The following is a 17,641-nucleotide window of genomic DNA, read 5'->3' as shown; positions in this document are numbered from 1 at the left end:
TAATGCAAACATTTCCCTAAACTTTCTCTACTTCAAACATTCCAACGAATTCCAGGAACTCTGCATGGAGACACTGCCGCCCCGCTAGCCTAGGCCTCGGCGATGGCCCCTTTCCCAGAACTGTGGTCAGGGGTGGCGGTGGGTGGCCATCGTGACCTCTGTCAATGAAGCCGTGCCCCTTGGTGACTTGGCCTTTGTTGATCTTGCCTGGCATATGTGGTCCATGGTACACATGAATGATGGGGTTGAAAAGGGGGCAGGGGGTTCGTACAGTTGTTCAAATAGGATGGGATGGCTCCAGTGGGGTAGATGGGCCTCAGTGGCCCCTTCTTCCTCCATTTGGGTTTGTACCACTCCAGAAGAATCTGCGGACTTCGAGAAGGCCAACTAGAAATCACTAATAGTCTGCCCTAGTCTGGGCAAGTGCAGGCAACACCCTTCATTCTAGGGCAGGCTACACAGTGCGTCCTGCAAGCGGGACTTGAGAGGTAAAAAGACACTCCTTTCCTTTCACCTCCTTTGTTGGACATTGTCTTTATTGAGGCAAAATTCACATAACATGCAATCAACCACTTCAAAGCATCCAATTCAGTGATATTTAGTGTATTTACAATAGTTCTAGTTTACAACTTTTTCATCACTCCATCAAAATACCCATCCCCACTAAGAGGTCACACCCCATTTTCCCCTCGCCCAACCCCTAAGTGACCTCTAATCTTCTTTCGGTCTCTCGGAATTTACGTATCCTGGATACGTAGGACACGCAGGATAGTATCATATCTACATACTACACGTATCGCCGTATTGTCAGATATCCTACAAATGGAGTCATACAATATGTGACTTTTTGTCACTAGCTCCTTTTACTTAGCATAATATTTTCGAGGTCCATCTAAGTTGTAGCGTGTTTTAGTACTTCAGTTTTATGGCTGAATGATATTTCGTTATATAGCTATACCACAATTGGCTCATCCATTCATCAATCCACGGATGAACATTTGGGCTGCTTCAAACATTCGACTCTTCTGAATAATGTTGCCATAAACATCCGTGTCTACGGAGGTTTCTGTGTGGACATACGTTTTCATTTCTCTTGGCTGTATACTTAGGAATGGAATTGCTGGATCATAGGGTAATTCTACGTCTAACTTTTTGAGGAACCATCAATCTTTTCTACAGTGGCTGGCTGCACCATCTTCCATTCCCACCAGTCATATATGCAGGTTCCAATTTCTCCACATCCTCCCCAACAGTTGTTAGTATCTGTCTGATCATAGTCATCCTCATGGGTGTGAACTGATACCTCACTGTGGTTTGGATTTGCATGTTGTCAATGATCAGTGAGGTCGAGGCACCTTTTCATGTGCTAATTGGTCCATTTGTATATCTTCTTTAGAGAAATGTCTATTCAAGTCCCTTACCCAGTTTTTAATTGGGTTGTTGGTCTTTTTGTTGAGTTGTAATGGTATACACACACACACACACACACACGTATATATAATGATATATGTATGTGTGAGTTGTAATGGTATACATATGTGTGTGTGTGTGTATATATATGTATATATAATGGTATATGTGTGTATACCATATGTATATGGTGTGTGTGTGTGTGTGTGTGTGTGTGTGGAGAGAGAGGGAGAGAGAGTATTAAATCCTTAGAGAAGTAATTTGAAAATATTTTCTCCCACTCTGTAGTCAGTCTTTTTTACATTCTTTATAATGTCCTTTCAGGAATAAAACTTTCTGGTTTTTATAAAGTCCAGTGTATCTATGTTTTTCTTTTGTTGCTCATGTTTTTGGTGTCAAACCTAAGAATCTATGGCTAAGTCCCAGGTCATGAAGATGTACACCTATGCTCTCTTCTAATAATTTTACCCCTTGTATTTAGGTTGTTGATCTATTTTGAGTTAATTTTTACATGTGGTTTGAGGTAGAGGCCTGACTTCATTCTTTTGAATGTGGATATCCAGTTGTCCCAACACTATTTGCTAAAAAAGCTATTCTGTTCCCCATGGAATGGTTTGGGAACCCTTGTTGAAAATCAATAGACCACAGAGGTTTGGGTTTATTTCTGGGCCCTCAATGCTATTCCATTGGTCTGTATGTCTACCCTTTTGCCACTACCATACTGTTTTGATTACTCTAGTTTTGTTTGTTTTTAATGTTTATTTATTTATTTTGAGAGAGAGTGAGCAGGGGAGGGGCAGACAGAGAGAGAATCGCGAGCAGGCTTCGCACTGTCCACACAGAGCCTGATGCAGGGCTCGATCCCATGAACTGTGAGATCATGATCTGAGCCGAAAAAACCAAGAGCTGGACACTTAACCCACTGAGGCACTCAGGCTCAGGCACCCCTGATTACTTTGTCGTAAGTTTTGAAATGGGGAAGTGTGAGTCCTCCTGCCTTTTTCTTTTTCACGATTGTTTGAACTCTCCAAGGATCCTTGAAATTCCTTATAAATTTGAGGGTTGGCTTTTCCATATCTGCAAAAATAAAGGCCACTGGACTGCTGATAGGGATTGCACTGACTCTGTAGATTGCTTTAGGGACTGTTGCCATCTCGATATTAAGTCTTCCAATCCCCGAGCATGAGATGTCTTTCCATTTATTTAGGTCTTCCTTTTACCTCCTTGTTTAAATTTATTCCTAGGACCCTTATTCTTTTGGATGCTATTGTTTTTATTTTAATTTTTTTTTAATGTTTATTCATTTTTGAAAGACAGAGAGCACAAGCAGGGGTGGGGCGGAGAGAGAGGGGGACACAGAATCCGAAGCAGGCTCCAGGCTGTGAGCTATCAGCACAGAGCCCGACACAGGGCTCAAGCTCACGAACCGCGAGATCATGACCTGAGCCGAAAGTTGGATGCTCAACCAGCTGAGCCACCCAGGCGCCCCTGGATGCTATTGTAAATGGAATTGTTTCTCTTAACTTCTTTGATATATAATCCATTATTGGTGTATAGAAACACCACTGATTTTTGTGTGTTGATTTATTAGTTTATTTATGTTGAGAGAGAGAGCAAGGGAGGGGCAGCCAGAGAGGGAGACAAAATCCCATGCAGGCTCCGTGCCGCCAGTACAATGCCCAATGCGTGGCTTGATTTCAAGAACCGTGAGATCATGACCTGAGCAGAAATCAAGAGTCAGACGCTTAAGCAACTGAGTCACCCAGGTGCCCCCGTGCATTGATCTTATATCTTGCAATGAACTTTCTTTTTTTTCCTTCCTTATACACTAGTAGTGTGTGTGTGTGTGTGTGTGTGTGTGTGTGTGTATGTGTGTGTGTGTGTGTGTGTGTGTGCATTCTATGGGATTTTATATAGAGAGAATCCTATCAACTTGCAAATCAACTTTCACTTCTTTTTTTTCCATTTCCATTCTGGGTGTCTTTTGTTTCTTTCTCCTGCCTAATTGCTCTGGCTAGCACTTCCAATGTTGAATAGCAGAGGTGAGAGCTACAGTCTTGTTTCTCATCTCAGGGGGAAAACTTTCAGTCTTTCACCACCGGGTATGATATTAGCTGCGGGTTTCTCGTAAATGCCCTTTATCACATTGTGGAACTTGCCTTCTAAACCTAGTTTGTTAAATGTTTTTTTTCATGAAAGAGTGTTGACTTTTGTCAAATGCTTTTTTCTGTGTCTATTGAAATGACCATTTCCCCCCTTCGTTCTGTTATTAATGTGGTGTGCTGCCTTGGTTGATTTTATATTGAACCACCCTTGCATTTCTGGGATAAAGCCCACGTGGGGCTGTGGTATGATCCTTTTAATGTACTGTGGGATTTGGTTTGCAGATATTTTGTTGAGGACTTTGGTGTCTTTATTCCTAAGGGATACTGGTCTGTGGTTTTCTTTTCTTATGGTATCTTTATCTGGCCTTTGTATCTGGGTAAGGCTGGACTTAAAGAATGTGTTAGAAGTGTCCCTTCCTCTTCTGTTTTTTTTTTTTTTTTTTGGAAGAGTTTGAATAGGATTATTGTCAAATCTTTAAATGTCCGGTAGAATTCATCAATGAAGCCTGGGCTTTTTCCTAGTTGGGAGGTTTTTGATTCTGATTCACTCTCTTTACTGATAGGTCTATTCGGATGTGTATTTCTTCTTGAGTCAGTTTTGGTAATTTGTATGTTTCTAGGAACTTGTCCATTTCCTGAAGACTAATTTATTGGTATACAACCGCTTACAGTGTTCTCTGATGAGCGTTATAATTTTTGTAAGGTTGGTGGTAACACCCCTGCTTTCATTTCCAGTTTTTGTTATTTCTCTTTTTCTTCTTAATGAGTCTGGCTAAAGTTTTGTCAATTTTGTCTATCTTTTTAAAGAACCAATTATCGGTTTCACTGATTCTATATTTTTCTATTCTCTTTCTCATTTAATTCTGCCCTTCTTTTTCTACTTCCTCAAGATGTAAAGTTAGGGTGTTGATTTCAGAGCTTCCTTTTTAATGAAAGTGTTCCTAGCTATAAATTCAACTCTGAGCACTGCCTTCACTGTATCCTGTACATTCTGGTACATTGTATTTTCATTTTCATTTATCTCAGAGCATTTTCTAATTTCCCTAGTGACTTCTTCTTTAACCCATTGGTTAAGAGTGCGTTGTCTAATTTCCACATATTTGCAATTCTTCAGTTTTCCTTCTGTTACTGATTTCTAGCTTCATTCCATTTGATCACAGAAGATGCTTTGTATGATTTCAATCTTTTTAAAACGTATTGAGGATTGTTTTATAATCTAACATATGGTGCATCCTGGAGAATGATACGTGTACACTTGAGAGGAATGTGTGCGGTGCTCTTATTGGGTAGAGTGTTCTGTGTATGTCTTCTGGTCTAGTTGGTTTATAGTGTTCTTCAAGTCTTCCATTCCGTATTGACCTATTATTGTCTAAGGGTCCTAGCCATTATTTAAAGTGGGATATAGATGTCTCCACCTATTACTATAGAACTGTCTGTTTCTCCCTTTGATTCTGTCAGCGTTTCCTTCTGATCTTTTAAATCTGTTGTTTGGTGTTTTGTGTGTTCAGAATTGTATCCTCTCAAAGAATCAAGCCTTTTATCAATAAAAATGCCCTTCTTGGCCTCTTGTAACAGTTTTTCACTTAAAATTGATTTGGCCTGGTATGTAGCCACCCCGGCTCTCTTTTGGTAACCACTGCTTCCACTATCTTTTTAATCCCTTTACTTCCAGCCTATTTGTGTCTTCGGGTCTGAGTATTTTGTAAGCAGCATATAAGTGGGGTCATGTCTTTTTCACATCCATTTTGCCAACATATTTCTTTTAATTGGCAAGTTTAACCCATTTACATTTAGTGATTAGTGATAATCACTAATTATTTAGGATTTTTTTTCCTGCTATTGTGCTATTTGTTTTCTGTACGTCATATCTTTTTTTGTTCCTCAGTTCCTATGCCTTGTTTTGTGTCTGATGGATTTTTTTCCCCTTGTGAATCATTTTGATTCCCTCTTCCTTTCCTGTATCTTTTATTTATCTTCTTAGTGGTTACCATGGGGATTATGGTGAACATCCCAGATTTATAATAATCTAGTTCGATCACCTTTTTCTTTCCCGTTTCTTTCAAACAGACTGTAATTTTAGAGCACTTTTAGGTTCACCCCGCCCTCCACACAGCCTCCTCCTCACCGTGAATATCCCCACACGTGAGTGGCACATTTGTTACAAGTGATGAAACTGCATCAGCACATCGTCATCACCCAAAGTCTAGCATTTCCATTAGGCTTCACTGGTGACGCTGTACATTCTGTGGGTTTGGATAAATGTATAACGACATGCATCTACCATTACAGTAGCATACAGAACAGTTTCACTGCCCTAAAAGTCCTCTGTGCTTCACCTACTCATCCCTCCCTACCCCAACCCCTGATACCACGGATCACGATCATTCCTTTTAAGTAATTAAAAGAGCCAGCACTGATCGAGTGCTTACTGTGTGGTAAGGACCACGGCATCCACTTTTCAACAGCCTTATAAATCTCCCATTTTACAGAATAAGACTCTAGTTCAAAGAAGTTACCAATTATCTAAGGCCACCTAGGCTACAAAATGGCAGAGCCACGATTCAGACCAAGCTTGTCGGGCTCCAGAGACTGAGCTCTCTAGCGTTCACGCTGACGTCTCGATGAGGATGAGTATGAGGGTGGCAATGGTGGTGGCAGTAGCGGTGGTAACGATAGCAGTGATGGCATCTGGCATTGATGGAAGCAGGGCTTAAGGGGCCAGGCACTGTGCCAAGTGCCTTTACGTGCCTTATCTATTCACTCTTCGCACCGGCTCCAGGAAGCAGGTACTGTTGTTCTTTCCATTTTACAGATGAGTAAACTGAGGCTCAGAGAAGGTCAACAAAAATAGCCCTCAAATGCACAGCACCTACTGAATGGAGGAAGGTGGCTATCATTGACCATCGATGGAGGCAGGCTTCCTCTTGCCCCTCTGTCATCTCTCTCTAGGACTGGAGACGGCAAAGACATAGGACAAGGTCTTTGGCTGAAAACTGGTTGGTTTGAAGTTCAAACCCCAGGCGCTTAGACTTGACATTATTTGACTCTGTTTTACAAGGACACACGAGGTCTGACAGAACTGCTCTCCCACAGGCAGGGCCGAGCCTGCCCTTGGCCGTCTAGCCTTAGTTATTGTCTTTCTTGTCACAGGAGGACGGCCCCCAGGCTTCTGGGTACACAACTAGGGCTCAGAAATAGCCTCCTAATCGGCCTCATCAGCTTTGAAGGAGGCCACCGCAGGAGGGGCCTAAGTAGGCCAACACTTTAACCCAGTTACATGAGGGCAGCTGTAATCCAGGCTGATCGTGTCTTCCTAAGCTCTTGGGAGGGGTGCGCAGGGAGGGGGCAGGGGACGTCCCAAAAACCTCTTCCTGTGCTCAAGTATCCCTGGACCTCCCTGCAGACACTCCTTCCCTTTCTGGAAGAGCTTGGCCTCAAGGCTACAAGGGCCAAGCTTCATTAGAGCGGCTGCCAGCACTGAGGGATGGTTGGTGGCAATCTCCAAGTGCGGTCAATGCCCATGGTATACACTACCCTAGGCCGAGGTGTTGCCTCTCCTTGAGAGGCCCACTGCCCAACGCTTCTGCCTTGGAGGAGGTGAGGAAATCACGGTCTTCCTCTGTGTGGGCCAGGCAGCTGCTCATGTCAACCCAGGGCAAGGCTGGGCCCCTTCCCCCTACAGCCCTCCTCGCTCACCTCTGGCAATGACTAGCCCTGGGAAATCCCCAGGGAAGCAGCCTGAGCTGTCTGGCCAGGCCGTGGGTGGGAAATAAAGAAACCAGAGCTGTCGGGGATGGCTGGCCTGGCTTGTCTGGCTCTTCCCCCAGCTCTCTTTCTGGCCTCCTCCTTCCCTCCCTCCCTCATTCCCTGTTGGTGGGCATGGTGTGCTCCTTATACAGGTGCACCCGGCCTCCTTCCCTGCCCCAAGAGGTAGCCCAGTGAAGTGAGCCCCCCTCTGGTCAGGAAGCAGAGAGCTTGTGTGGATGCTGGCAGGAAAGAAAAAGAGGATGGAGCGTTGGAACAAGACTATTGGTGACAAGTTCATTTGTAAGTTTTTCCAAAGGGGTTTTCTCTCCCAGGATGGGGACTCTCATGGGGCAAGGAACAATTACGGCATCCCGGCAACTCTAAGACACCTCAGATGCAAGACGGCCACGGATTTTACGTGCCCCTGGAAAAGACAACTAAGCTGCTGATTAAGATGTCACGCCACTGATTGTAAGATGCATCCCAAATTTATTTTTTTAAGTTTATTTTTATTTGTTGGGACAGAGAGAGAGAGGAATGGAGAGCAAGTTGGGGAGGGGGAGAGAGAGAGAGAGAGGAGAGAGAGAGAATCCCAAGCAGGTTCCGAGCTGTCAGCCTAGAGCCTGATGCGGGGCTCAAACTCATGAACCGTGAGATCAGACCTGAGCCAAAGTCAAGAGCTGGACGCTTAACCCACTGAGCCACCCAGGCACCCCATATGCATCCCAAATTTAGAGGCATTAAAGTGTGAAAAAAAAAAGTCAAGGCGTGGGGAGAGGTCTTAGAGTCAATGAAACACAGACACATTCTTTAAATTACTGAGGTATCGTGTCTCCTCCACACCCCAGAGACCCCAACCGCATGGGGCACATTAAGGCACAGTGGGTGAGTGTAGTCAAAACCCCAAGTAATGTCTGTGCACTGAGAACATGCAGAGTAACTGCACTGTCTGGAAACAGAGCCCCCTGACATCGGTCAGGACTTGATAAAGCCATTCCCGCCCCCCCCCGCCCCCACTGGTGGTTTTCACAGCCACCTTGGAGTTCAGAGAGGTAGGACCTGGCCAAGTGCACCTATCACTATTACAGAGCAACCCCTATCCAGGGGAGAGTGGAGACAGGACTAGTGAGCATGGAAATAAGTGACTTTTAAATGTCTTTCCCAATGAAATTACTTACAGGACCTCAATGTACAAAACAATAAAACCAGAATTGTTCCGGGGGAAGCAAGGGGAAAGATCAGAGCCTCACCCACTCTGCTCCCACCCATCCCTCCCCCCCGAGGTGGCTCCTAAGGACCTTCTCCAGACTCCCTGAAGCTCTGAGGAACAATCTCCAAATTTCCGGTGTAAGGGTGGGTTTCCACGGCATTGGTTAACGTTCTTCTCCTTGAGCTGGATTTAGGTATTAGTCTTCCTACTTGTTGGTAGGCCTTGAATATTTCTATTTTTAAAAGGCACTGGTGTAGAGGGTCAGGTCAAAGAGATGACTCACAACCTGGAAGCTTCGAGTAAAAACAAAACCAAAAAAAGTTTGCTTTGAATCATGAGCTGGGGCGAGGCCTGGGCATTGGGATTTTTTGTGAAAGCTCCCCAGGTGATCCTAATACGCAGGAAAATCTAGGAGCTCCTGCCTGAGTATCCTGTCAGCTCCCACATTCTCGAACTCCAGGGGTGTATCCTGGAGGGGCACAGGAAGGCCCCCCATTCCCAGCAGGCAGGAGACCGGAGAGCCCCGGGTCGTCTTCTACAGATTGACTAGTAAAGGGACTTGGGACTCCTGGAAAGTAGGAAACGAATGGCTGAAGGGCCAGCCAGAGCAGGCGGCACCCCGGTGGCCCCCTTGAATGGGGAGGGGGAGGAGGAGGCAGGAGAGACCAGGGAGCACTGGTAGCTGGAGCAGAGGTAAGGTTTTCGAGGCCTCGCTGGAAAGGAGAACACCTATGCAGCCCGTGCCACCGGCCCCGTCACCTGTCAGAGCTTTGTTGAGGAAGTGTTGAACCTCCCTGCCCAGACCCGCCTTGCTGTGAGACTCCCAGAGGTGCCGCACTGACGTTAGAAGTCAGCTGTGGGCGGCAGAGCCCTTCGGGTCATCCATTAGCAACAGGAGCAGCCTTCCCTACCGCGCCCCTGGCAGACACTTAAACCTCCTTGCCAGGCAGCTCAGACACCCCAGATGTGCACTCTGGATGCCGGGCGAATGCTGACCGGGAGAGGGGTGGGTACAGGCAGTAACAGGGAGTCCTTGACTTTGGACGAGGCCGGCCTCGCCTGTTGCCAAGGTCAGCAAACCACACATCCTTTGAATAAGCCATTGCGTTTGTCAGACTGACGTCTGTAGCTCCGTCTCTCCACCGGCCTTGGCAAACCAGGACAAGGGGAAAATTCATTGGGGGGATCAAACTGTAACCACCCCAAGCCGCTCCCTACCGCCCCGAGGGATAGGGGACATATTCCACAGGCAGGCGGGGCTTTGGCTGTGTCAACACCAACCCGTGTGCCCCCAGGGAACGGGGCGGGGGGGGGGCGACCCTGGTGGGGACTGAACAGCTCCCAAGGATCCAGAAACGTAGCCGGACGCCTTGCCCACCCTCCACCCAGGGGTCCAGGGAAGGCTCAGCATGGAGGCCCCCAGGCTGCAGCTCAAGGCACCTGGGCAAACGAAGGCACATGGTTCCACGCGGGAGAACCCACGGATGCACGGGATGGGTGACAGCTTGCGTGGCAAGGTTTCTCCTTGGGGTGACAGCGGTGCCTCTCGCCATTTGGCAGCACTCCTGGGTAAGATCGGTGTTCACTGAGCACCTTCTATGGAACAGGTCGTCCCACGGGCTGGAGAACGAATCACACCCCATCCCTGCCCTCCAGGAGCTCAGTCTATAGAGGTACAGGGAGCCAGAATGCATTACCTAGCAAGGGGGTGCATGGCGCCCCACAGTGAGTGCCGGGTGCTTGCAGGAGCCAAGCCGAAGGACCTAACTCGGACTGCAGCTCAGGGAAGACTGGCCCAGGAGTGGACACTAGAGCTCAGGCCTTTGGACAAGAAGGGAGACCGGGGAGCTGAGAAACCCGCACAAAGAGAAAAGGAAGCGGAAAATGTTACTGCGTGAAAAGTGGGCTGGAGCAAAGGGTCTCTCTCCCTGTGTATGGTTCTCAGGGGAGGGGGGGAGGCGTGGGGGAGAGGAGATGAAGCGAAAGATGTTTGCGGGACCCGGGGAAGCAATGCAGGCAGATGTGCATTTGCCACCTGCGGCACAGGACACAGACTGGAACAGAGGCGGCGGGCGGAAGCAGACTCGCTAGGCCAGGGGAGAGAAGGTCATGGCCTAGGTCACTGGTGTGTAGCTCTTTCTTTTTTTTTTAAAGTTTATTTATTTATTTATTTTTGAGAGAGAGAGAGAGAGAGAATGAGACGGGGAGGGGCAGAGAGACAATCCCAAGCAGGCTCTGCACTGTCAGCACGAAGCCTGATGTGGGGCTCGAACTCACAAACCATGAGATCATGACCTGAGCCAAAACCAAGAGTTGGACGCTTAACTGACGGAGTCACCCAGCTGCCCCCAACAGCTCTTTCTGAAAGGGGAGCCACACGGAAAGGCCACGTGACCAATTTTCCTCACCTCCCTCCAGCAGCCACTTTCTGTCCTGCCCCTTGGGCCAGCTCTTGCCTGGCCTCGCGTCCACTCTCAGCTCCACTCTGGGGCTCACCGGGGTCACAAGAAAAGATGGGTTTGGCTTCTCTGCTTTGCACACTCGTGGGGTTCCCCCACCTCTCTCGCCTTCCACACCACTGCCTGGCTCTCCACCCATTCCTCTCGGGGTGGGCGCGGGCAGCCCTGGGCAGGGGTCTGCCTTGTTAATCCGGGCACCACAGACAGGCAGCGGCGTCCAGGGAGAGCTCAAAGCCCATGGGCTTTAGAGTCTAACGAAACTGCCTTCGCATGCCAGCGTCTCCTTCAGCCCAGAGCCCGCTTTCTCTGACAGAGAGGGCATTGCCAGTCAGCTCAGTGTGCCTCTGTGGGGGTTACAGGAGGTCATGCGTGTGGAGGGACTTAGCGCCACACCACGCACACTATTGTTCTGCAGGTGGAGAGCCTGGGGCGGCCGGAGAGCCTGACCCAAGCTAGTGGTTCTGTAGCCTGGGACTGCAGGCCCCTGCCTCATTGATAGCCTGGGTGCCCAACTATCAGCCAACGAGCTGATCCACCTGCACCGGGGGTGTTGGGGTGGGGGAGAGGAACGTTGGCTAGCTGTGTCCCTTCGAGAAGCAGCAAAACACCAAGTAGGGCCTCTGTCTGGTACAAAGGCAGGCTGGCCTGTTCACGGTTAACACGGGCTGCTCAGTGTGTGGCTTTAGAAAGGCAGGTGCGAATGTTCCCAAAGGGGCAGGGCTGATAGTGTTCCACCCCCACCCCACGGGACAGTCTGCCTGTGCTGAACAGTTCTGGCACGGAACCTGCCGGCCCTCGGGGAACCCGGGAAAGATGGCCTTGGACATGTCAGGTTTCTAAGTTACCTCCTCTAAGAGCAGTCACGCCACATGGCCCAGCACACTGTGGGGCTCCAGGAAGCCAGCAGATGTCCCCAGAAGACAGTCCCTGCTAAAAGCAAGCAGGCCTGTTGCGTCCGGGGCAGCCCCGGCAGAAGCAGGCAATGCATGGAGCTCAGGGCCAGCTGCAGGGCTCCCGGGGCAAAGCTGTGCACAGCGCCAGCTGCCTCTTGGCGGTCCCTCCATGGTGTGGAGGACAAGTGGCCCCTTTCTGTCTACTTTTCTTTTTTCTTTTAAAAAAATTTTTTTTTTCAACGTTTATTTATTTTTGGGACAGAGAGAGACAGAGCATGAACGGGGGAGGGGCAGAGAGAGGGGGAGACATAGAATCGGAAACAGGCTCCAGGCTCTGAGCCATCAGCCCAGAGCCTGACGCGGGGCTCGAACTCACGGACCGCAAGATCGTGACCTGGCTGAAGTCAGACGCTTAACCGACTGCGCCACCCAGGCGCCCCTCTGTCTACTTTTCAAAGCAGATGGACTTCTAAGAAGGTTCTGGGAAAGGAAGGCCAGGACTCCTGGGTTCTCATAAATCTTTTAATCAGAGTAAATGAAGAAAACATTGTAACAGTAAAGTCCCATGGTGAGGGGAGCGCTCAGGGATCTTCAACAACAGAAAAAGCTAAGACTGAAAGTTCAGAATGCTAAGCACACAAATGAATGACCACTTATTTCTAAAGGTGACTGCAGAAACCATTTCGGCACAATCAGAAGGTTTTACAAAACAGAGGAAAATACATTACAAGATGCCCTGGGGAGGTGAGAAAACTGGTGGGGGCACAGGGCCACCCAAGAACCAGCCTGGCAAGGGCACTCCCCCTGCTGCTGTCTAGGAGGCTCACAGAGACTGGTTCTAAAGGGAGCCAGTGGGGGAGTGGGGGGATGGGACGTGACAGGAGGGATCTGCCCCAGTGCACAGCAAATGGGGAAGGATGGGGGCGGGGACAGAGGCATGTGCCCATTTCCTGGCAAAAATGAGACTATCTTATTCTCTCCACCACAGTAACACCAAGATAAATGAAGAATTCCTTAGAATAGAACACAAAACGCACACCAAAAGAAAAGCCAGTTTCCAAAACGACAGTGTTGCTTGAAACGACTTTGTTTTGTTTTTGTTTCGTGCCCGGAGTAGCAAACCAGTGTACGAAAACGTCACAGACAGAGCAGCGACAAGTGACTAGGTTTTCCTGAGCACAGTACTGGCTCGCTCTATATACAGAAGAAGGCGGCTCACTCCGTCTCGTGGACTCTAACCCCCTCAGAGAGGGCAGGGCAGGGCAGGCCATGTGGTGGGAAGACCTTCCCCAGGCTGGGGCCTGCCTCCAATCCTGCCAGGGCCTGAGGGACACCCTCCCTATGCAAACCAGCACCAGCATCTGGGCCTGTACTGTCATTCCTCCCCGGCTTCCCCGTCAATCTCCCAGAGAGGACATATGACTCTGGATCAGCGCCTACAAACCCAGGGAAGTCCTTCTGGCCGAGGGAGGGGGGAGATCAAGGGCTTTCCGTTACCCCTGAGCCACTGAGCTCAGCCCCGGGGGCCCCACCCAGCCCCGGGGCGCAGAGACAGACCGACAACTTGCTACTGGTGGGGAGCTGTGTCCACTTCACATAACACAAGCACAAATGGCAAAACCCTGAGCGAGGCTACAGCAAAATGGGGTGATCTGGTAGCTAGCCTGGAGGTACCAGACAGCGACGGAAGCCGACCATCCCACTGAACCCCAGATCACCCTGCGAGAGGACAGAGGAATGTGTACACCTGGGAAGAGGGAGGGGGCTGCAAGCAGGCGTGACCATCTCTTCTATTCTGAGCTGATGCCACAAAGTTGGCCAGCTAAGCGAACTCTTATCATTGGCCCAGATCCTTGGCCAAGACTACCTGGGGGCTGGGAAAGCCCTCCTTTCGCTTCCTGGGGTTGTTTGAGAAGAAACTGTCCACTTCCACGAACACTCTCTCAGATACCCACACGCGCGCACGCACGCAGCGAGCTCCCGCACGCTGGCAAATGGCATATGGAAACTTGGCCAAGGTGGCTGGGGAACCTCCTTGGCACCTGCCAGGAAAGCCCTCGGCAGGAGCTGGGAAGCCCGGGCCCACTGGCACAGGGGCCACCTTCCAAGGCAGGCTGTTGTAGGGGTGCCCAGGTCACCTCTCACCATGGGCTGGGCCCAAGGTTAAGAGTGAGCTACAGACCACATCAGGTACTTGCAGCGCCCCAGCACCTCCCACACAAGCCACGACGCCACGCGCAGCCTGTGGACAGGGCTCACTCTCTATTCCTTCTGCCTATATTTTTCTGAGCTGGCCTGGCCCCCTGGAAGTCCTGCACCTCCCCTCCAACCTCCCCCTTCCCTGGACACATGTAGCTGCCTCCGGGATGTCACTTTCTTCTTTCCTTCCCAGCAAAAGAATATCAGCCCGAATGGGGCACTGAGCTGGAGCCAGGGCAAAGGCATGTTGACGCAGGGAAGCCCAGGCTGACGGGCAACCTGTGCCATGCCACTGAGACGGAGAGGAAGAGAGGGAGTGCCGACTCCCCGTGCCACGGTGGCATTCCAAAGAGGAGTGTCTGCCACACCCAGGCTGCGGGCCCCCAGCTGCAGCACAGACCATCTGCCTGCAGAGATTCCTTGTTCTGGGAGGGGACAGGACATGCCCCCAGGGGCTCCTCCCGTGACCTCCTTCCAACCTTCCCTTTTGTGACGAGCCAAGGGGCACCGAGGCCTCGCACAGTTCCTTGTCAGCCATTCCTACATGCAGCGGTTTGACAGTGGGCAGGGTGAGTCTAGCTGCTCCAGAGGGGCCCCCTTCCAGAGGACGACCCCAGGGTGAGAGTCACTAAAAAGATTTGGCCGGACCCTCCAAGACGGCAGAAAATGAAGGCTGTGCGTCATGAGGAGCTCAAGGGGAGTGAGAGTAGTAGGTGTGCTCTCTCTGGCTCCCCCACACCCTGGGGATTGATGGCCTCCAGGCTAGCAAGGCCACTGGAGAAGGGCAGTCCCTCCCGGGTGTGGCTTCTGGGGCCTCACCATGCTCAAAGAGACTCTTCTGCACTCTGCTGCCTTCCTTAGGTCCATTTGCTAAAATCGACTACTGAGACACTGACGCTCAACCTGGGTCTGATATGGTAACAGCTGAAATACGGGACCCCAGCCCAAAGCCTCCCAGTTGCCCACAGTGGGAGAGGAGAACGGGGGCCATCAGAGGAAGTCACTGAACCAGCTTTTACTGTTCTGAAGCAAACCTGTTCTTAGTTGAAGCCCACAAGGAGTCAGCAAATGCCCAGGCACTGGCTCCCTCCTTCAAGTCCATGTGTGACTGAGTTCAAGTCTTTCAACAGGTGTTCTTCTGAAGCACTTGAACCTGTACCCATGGGGATCTGATTTCTTGGCACCTCCCTTCCAACCTACACAGGGGCTTCGAGGGTGGGCTGGGTGGGGAGTAGGGGAGTGTGTGATGCCCACCCGATGCTAAACAATTCAGCACTGAATCTGGCTACAGTGATGACCCCTGGCCCTCGGGAAACAACACTGGCAGGATCTGTATCTTTCCAAACCCAGAATCCTGACATAGCCCGTAAAAAGCACGAAACGGATGGACAGGAGCCCCCGCAGAGACAGGCCCTGATGCAAGGATTCTCTGAACCCAGACATCCAAAAACAAAGAAGCAAACAAACTGACAAAAACAAAAAAATAATAATAATAATAATAAAATAAAATAAACCCCAACCAACTCCAGCTCACTCTTCCCTGAAGCTGCCTTTTAAAAAGAAGAGAGAGAGAGAGAGAGAAACATTTAAGGGGCACTCAAGATTAAAAGGGCATCTGTTATCAACATTGAACTAAAATGGAGCATATGATTCAAATCACAGTTTTCTCAAGTTACCACTTCTGTTGATTAATTTCTATGCTGACTTCTCACTGGGATGTGGGTCACTTCTCAGCTCTCTCAGGCAGGATGGACCCAGGGTCCTGCCAAGTAGGAGCTGTGGAGACTTTAAACTTGTTCACTTTGGATTTTGCCACTGCAACAGCTCTCTACCCCCAGAAGAATCTAGCCTTGGGGTCGGGTAGTGCCCCCACCTTCCACCGCAGGGCAGCATCTTGGAGGGAGTGGCTAGTTGGCTGCTTGCTTTGAGTCATGGGACACCAATGGGAAGACTCTGGCAGGTTCTATTTTGGCCATGAGTGGGGAAATCCCTTGGCTCTTGGCATGCCGCTGGTATAGAAACAAGGCCTCAGTCCCATCATGGTGGGGGCTGTGCTGGAGACAAAAGGGGACCCTGGCGTAAGCCTGGAAGTCCCTGGCAGTGGAGAAATGAAACCCAACCCAATCTCATCACCTCAATGCCAACAAAAGAACTACTGCTTGTTGGTCCCCGTCCCCTCAACCAGCTGTCATGAAAGCACCAACAAGCAGAGTGAAAGCCACTGACTACTTTCGCCCACGTAAGGCCACTAGGAGCAGAGAGAAAGAGCCAAAGAGGAGGGGAAAGGATCCCACCCTCAGCATGATGCCTCAGGCCCAGGAGATGTCCTGGGCAGAAGAGCTGGGGAGGGAAGAGTGTGGAAGAAAGGGACAGAGAGAAGGGAAAGAGAAATACACCAGACATCCTACTGCCCTCTCCCCATGATTTCATCAAGAACTGGGTGTTCTCCAAGTCAAGTCAGGACTTGCTTCCTCAGGGGAAAAAAAAAAAAAAAAAAAAAAAAAAAAAGACAAGCACCTTCAGTCTATTTTCTTGGCTGGAAGCCGGAGCAAATCCAGCAGATATTTACACAAGGGCCCAGCCATGTATGAGAACAGGATGACCAGCTTCCCGTGGGTCATGGTCATGAGAGTCTGGTGTCCCGAGGCCCAGATGCGATACCAGGGGCCGTAGAATGGGTCTGAGATGGCCGGACACAGCATGTTGTTCAAATTCACTTCGGTGACCTGCAGGGATAAGGGAGGTAGAGTGAGCGTTCACCATCCTGAGGCTTTCTCTGGCTTCCGCCAGTTCAGCCATCTCTACCTATTGGGGGACTAAACAAGGAGGGATTAACAAATCCCCACCTGTTCATAGTGGGATTTCTCTGCCCTAGGGTTTTGGAGTGGGTCAAGGCTAGAGCCCTCGGGAGGTGATGGGGGAGGCCATCCAATGGAAAAGCTGTTTGGTTTTGCTCAGTCTTGCCTTCTGGTTGGGTCTAGAGCCTGCTGTCATTCCTAAGCAACTACTATGAGCCTAGTACCCAGAGAGGTATCAGGGGATGACCGAACAGTCAATGGCATGGTCCCTGCCTCCGCTTAACTGGAGGCCAACTGCGTCGGCATGGGCAACCGCATCTGACCTCAGAGCAGACGGTGCGCGCCAGGTGTTCCCCACCAGGAGAACTGAGGAGTGTACAGCATGGGGCCCGAGTCCTCAGAGAAGATTTCATGAAGTAGGTGGCACCCTGAATGGACTCATGAAGGATGGATGGGGGTCATGGAGAGGAATGGAGTGCATGGTGCCTTCCTCGGAGGAGGCGCGGCCTGGAGGTGGGACTGAGCATGGTTATGTGTGGTGACATGAGGACACTGACCCCTCTGGAATCAAGCAGTCCCAGTAGAGAGCGGTCAGAGTAAGTGTGAACGTCATACTGCTTCCTTCCTAGAGCGCGGGAAGCATTCACGCCATTGGCAAAGAGCTCAAACTGCCCCCCAGGCAAACCAGAGCAGAGCAGCGATACGCCAAGGTGGGGAAGGGAAAGTGACTGCTTCTACAGAGGCACGGGTGACATCGGTCCTGTGCCGTAGTCCTGTCAGGTTTCGCAAGGCTCCACACGGCTGATGCTACGCTAATGCC

General features: G+C 50.1%; 1 protein-coding gene and 1 long non-coding RNA gene across 6 annotated transcripts in view; one reads left to right on the top strand and one right to left on the bottom strand.

Annotated features, from left to right (window-relative positions):
* The first annotated feature begins 6,826 nt into the window (after window positions 1-6,826).
* LOC123595165 lies at window positions 6,827-7,732 on the top strand. Its single transcript, XR_006711066.1, has 2 exons — window positions 6,827-7,112; window positions 7,595-7,732. It is a non-coding gene; the product is annotated as an uncharacterized LOC123595165 (long non-coding RNA).
* Window positions 7,733-12,332: 4,600 nt separating this feature from the next.
* Window positions 12,333-17,641, bottom strand: part of TMEM164 (transmembrane protein 164) — a 169,551-nt gene continuing 164,242 nt past the window's right edge. For all 5 annotated transcript variants that reach the window (XM_045472529.1, XM_045472528.1, XM_045472527.1 and 2 more), the window contains one exon: window positions 12,333-16,749. In XM_045472529.1, the coding sequence (XP_045328485.1) occupies window positions 16,589-16,749 (161 nt within the window). In that variant the 3' untranslated portion in view covers window positions 12,333-16,588. The remainder of the gene's footprint in view (window positions 16,750-17,641) is intronic.

Source organism: Leopardus geoffroyi, chromosome X (assembly GCF_018350155.1).
Source record: "Leopardus geoffroyi isolate Oge1 chromosome X, O.geoffroyi_Oge1_pat1.0, whole genome shotgun sequence".
Classification (NCBI taxonomy): Eukaryota; Metazoa; Chordata; class Mammalia; order Carnivora; family Felidae; genus Leopardus; species Leopardus geoffroyi.
The sequence above is the reverse complement of the archived record's forward strand: the minus strand, read 5'-3'. Positions and strand labels throughout refer to the sequence as shown.